The 3566-nt window shown below is 65.7% G+C and overlaps 1 protein-coding gene across 1 annotated transcript; it reads right to left on the bottom strand.

The window, feature by feature from the left end:
* Positions 1–559: 559 nt before the first annotated feature.
* Positions 560–3082, bottom strand: LOC132334620 (serine/threonine-protein kinase pim-1-like; the record flags this gene model as incomplete). Its single annotated transcript, XM_059860722.1, has 5 exons — positions 560–666; positions 915–1091; positions 1739–2105; positions 2310–2360; positions 2477–3082. Coding segments are annotated over 5 exons (1308 nt in total), but the record flags the coding sequence as incomplete, so codon positions are not given.
* Positions 3083–3566: the final 484 nt, after the last annotated feature.

Raw genomic sequence — 3566 nt, 5'->3', positions numbered from 1 at the left:
CTTGGGGAGGGAAGCCCACACTTTCTCTCTTCCCCCCTGCACTGGCCACCAAAATCACAGGGATCCCAAAGCAAACAAGGGCAGTGGAGCAGCCCAAGCCCTTCCTTGTCTGCAAAGCAAAGCAGCTGGGCACAGGTTCTGGAGTCCCACCTCTGCTCCCACCATGGGGTTTGTTTGTGCCGGGCTGACTGCCCCAGCCCCAGCCCAGGCCATGGTGGGTGCTGGGGCTGTTGGCAGGGCCAGGAGCCCACTCCCATTTTGTACCCACCCCAGCCCATCCCCCCAGCCCTGCCAAAAAGCAGCTGGGCAGCCGACTCAAGAATGAGTTGCATCTGCCCCAGCAAAGGGGGAACCAGCTTGGATGGCGGCCACCAGTGCTGGGCAGGGCAGCTCAGCTCCAGCACAAGGGCTGCGTGTTCTCATCTCATGACCCCTGGGCAGTGACACTGGCAGCACAAAAAGGTTCTGGGTTCCTTTGCTTCTGATTGCCAAGGTGTGTGTGGAGCTGGAACTTACCAGGGCCCTGGATCAAAGTGTGCCTGGGGCTCTCTCCCTTCTTCTATGGCAGAGGAATATCCTGCACCCAAGGATCACAGAACAGATCTTCTAATGTGGGTCTGTCCAAGAAGTGCACGGATAAACACCACCTGATCAGATCCTTGCACTCTGGGGAGAGAAAGCAGAAACTGCCGCTCAGCTGGAGAAGGCTCCTGTCTGCTTTGCCCCACTATTCCCATGCCCAGGCCATTCTGGATGCGCTCAGAGCTTGGCCTCAACTTTCCCATCAATTCCCTGTTCTGGAGGAGAGCAGGACATGTGCCCCTTCCTCAGCAGCTGCCAGAGCGGGATGCTCATGAGCCCGCTGCTGGCTCCCAGCACTGGTATTCCCCCCATGCCCAGAGATGTGGATTCACCTTGAGAGAGCCGTTGTGGCAGCGAGAGCTGGCCCCAGCAGATGTTCCAGCCCCTCCTGAAAGGGTGCTCCCCGCAGACCATCTGGTGCAGCAGGATGCCCAGGGACCAGATCGTTGCTGCCCCGCCGTGGTACCAGCCATAGTGGTTCCATTCCGGGGGGCTGTATGATGGTGTTCCTATGGAATAGGAGTATAGATGGAGTTCAGCAGGGGGATGCTGCTGCTCCCACAGCCTGGCCCCAGCATCCCTGGGTGTGCAGGGGCTGCATCAGTGGCACACAGGGTGACCACTGCCCTCTCGCCAGCACCTGGGACTTGTGCACAAACTCAGGGTTGCAAAAGAAGCCACTGGTGTTGGAAGAGGGCAGCCCTGGCTACGCCTGACCATGACATGCAAAGGGAAAACCCCTCCGTGCTGGGGAAAAAACATTCCCTTATCCTCCCTGCTTGCATTGCCCCGAAAATATTATGAAGCCAAGGCAAACAGGACGAGTGGAGCAGTCCAAGCCCTTCCTCTCGCCTGCACACCAAACTGGCAAGGGCACAGGTTCTGGCCACCCCTCTCTGCTACCCCCACCAAAGGGGGTTTTTGGCGGGCTGGCTGCCCCAGCCCAGCCCCGTCCTGGGAAGAGTGGCTGGCAAAGGCTGCCAGCAAGGCTGGAAGATGGCTTCCCACCCAGCGCCCCTCCAAAGCAACTCAGCTGAAGACTCAGTCCCCTGACTGGCAGCAAAAGGGAGAATCCCCTCTGCCACAGCCAGCTTGGGCTGGGAGATGCTGGGCCATGAGATGCCAGCACCAGGAGCACACCCCTGTGGAGGCTCACCTGCAAAGTGCGTGTAGCCTGTGTCTTGCAGGTAGGTGCCACAGCCAAAGTCAATCAGTTTGGCCTGCCCGGTGGCCAGGTCAACCAGGATGTTCTCTGGTTTGATGTCGCGGTGCAGGACCCCGCAGCTGGTGCAGTGCCGCACGGCCTCCAGCACCTGGCGGAACAGCCCCCGCGCCACCTCCTCGGACAGGAACCGCCGTGCCCGAATGAAATGCCGCAGGTCCTGACACCGCTCTGGCCGCTCCAGCACCATCACGATGTAGTTGGGGAGCTCGAGCCACTCCAGCAGCTGCACCACACCGGGGAAGCCGGTGGACACCTTGTCCAGCAGCACGATCTCCAGCGGTGCGCTGGTGCCGTCGGGCTGCGGGAGGAGCACAATGCCCTCAGTGGGGGCCGATGCCGTGCCAGGCCTGGGGAAGCCCTCACCCAGCCCGGGATGCTCTGCGCCCTGCGCTGGCCCCACGCCCGCTCCCCCTCGAGCCGTCCTGGCGGCCTCCACCCTGCCGGGCCTCGGCTCATCCCCGCCCGGCAGCCCCGGCTTCTGCCGCTGGCTCCGCTCACTCACCAGCTCGCCCCAGTACCGGACACGGTTTCGTGGCACCCTTTTGATGGCCACCTGCAAGCCAAGGGGAAGAGCGGGCTGAGCTCGCCGCCCGCCCTGCCCAGGCACAGCCCCATCCTCCTCCTCCTCCGCCCCCTCCTCCTGCGCCCGCCGCCGGCCCCGCCGCTCACCGGGGCGCCGTCCGAGAGCCGCGTGGCCGCGAAGACGCTGCCGAAGCCGCCGCGCCCCAGCAGCGAACCCAGCCGGTACCGCTCCTGCAGGGCCTCCTGCGCCTTCCCTGCGGGCGGGACGCGGCTGTCAGCGCTCGGCCCGGGGCCAGCAACGGCCCCCGAGCGCCCCTCACCCGCCCCGGGCCAGCCATCCCCGGGCGTTCGCTCTTGGGAACGCGACACGGGAGGCTCGGGGCCGGCGGCCGCGCTGCCGAGCGGCGGAGCTCGGGCCGGGGAAGCCGCAGCGGAGGCGGCGGGAGCGGCCGCGCCGCGTGTGTCCTCCGCGGGCCCCGGGAGGAGCCGGGGCCGGGGTCGGGGTCGAGACTGGACCCTGCATCGGGCCCGGCGTCGGGTCCGGGGCCGGGCTCGGGCCAGGCGGAGACAAAGGGCGGCGATGCCGCCCGAGCCCCAGGCACTGATGCCCGCCCAGCAGCGCCACCGCCAGTACGGCCAGAGCCGGGCGGAGGCGAGACTGCGGCGGGACGCCCGGGGACGGGGACGGGGACGGGGACAGGGCAGCCCCGCCCGGGGCCGGGGGCGGGCCGGGGGCATGGCCGGGCCCGGCAAGGGGAGAGAGGGAGGCGGGGAGAGGAGAGGAACGCCGGGAAACGGGCCCCGAGAGAGGGGTGCCCGAGAGCGGGAAAGGGAGAGAAAGAAAAAGAGAAAGAAAAAAAGAGTGTAGAGGCTTCTCTGTTTTTTCTGCTGCCGCTGCTACTGCTGCCGCTGCTACTGCTGCCGCCGAGGCTGCTGCTGCTGCCGCCGCTGCCGCTGCAACTGAAGCCCCGGGGCCGTTCGTCCCCGTGTCCGTTCCCCGCTCGCCCCACGGCCGAGCCCCGCGCGCCCCGGGGACAGCCCCTTCGTCTTTCCGAACACGGGAACTTTTCAGTGTTGAGCCCAGATGCAGAGCCCTGACTCCTGCATGCTGGCAGAGCAATCCCCTCGCTTGCTGCTGGGCATTGTCCTTGCTGAGGGTCAAACACTGTCGGGGCACCTTCCCTTGGTGTAGGATTCCTACCTGACCCCAGCATTGCACTTTCATCTCCAGTGTTGC

Source organism: Haemorhous mexicanus, chromosome 16 (assembly GCF_027477595.1).
Source record: "Haemorhous mexicanus isolate bHaeMex1 chromosome 16, bHaeMex1.pri, whole genome shotgun sequence".
In the NCBI taxonomy this organism is placed as follows: domain Eukaryota; kingdom Metazoa; phylum Chordata; class Aves; order Passeriformes; family Fringillidae; genus Haemorhous; species Haemorhous mexicanus.
The sequence above is the reverse complement of the archived record's forward strand: the minus strand, read 5'-3'. Positions and strand labels throughout refer to the sequence as shown.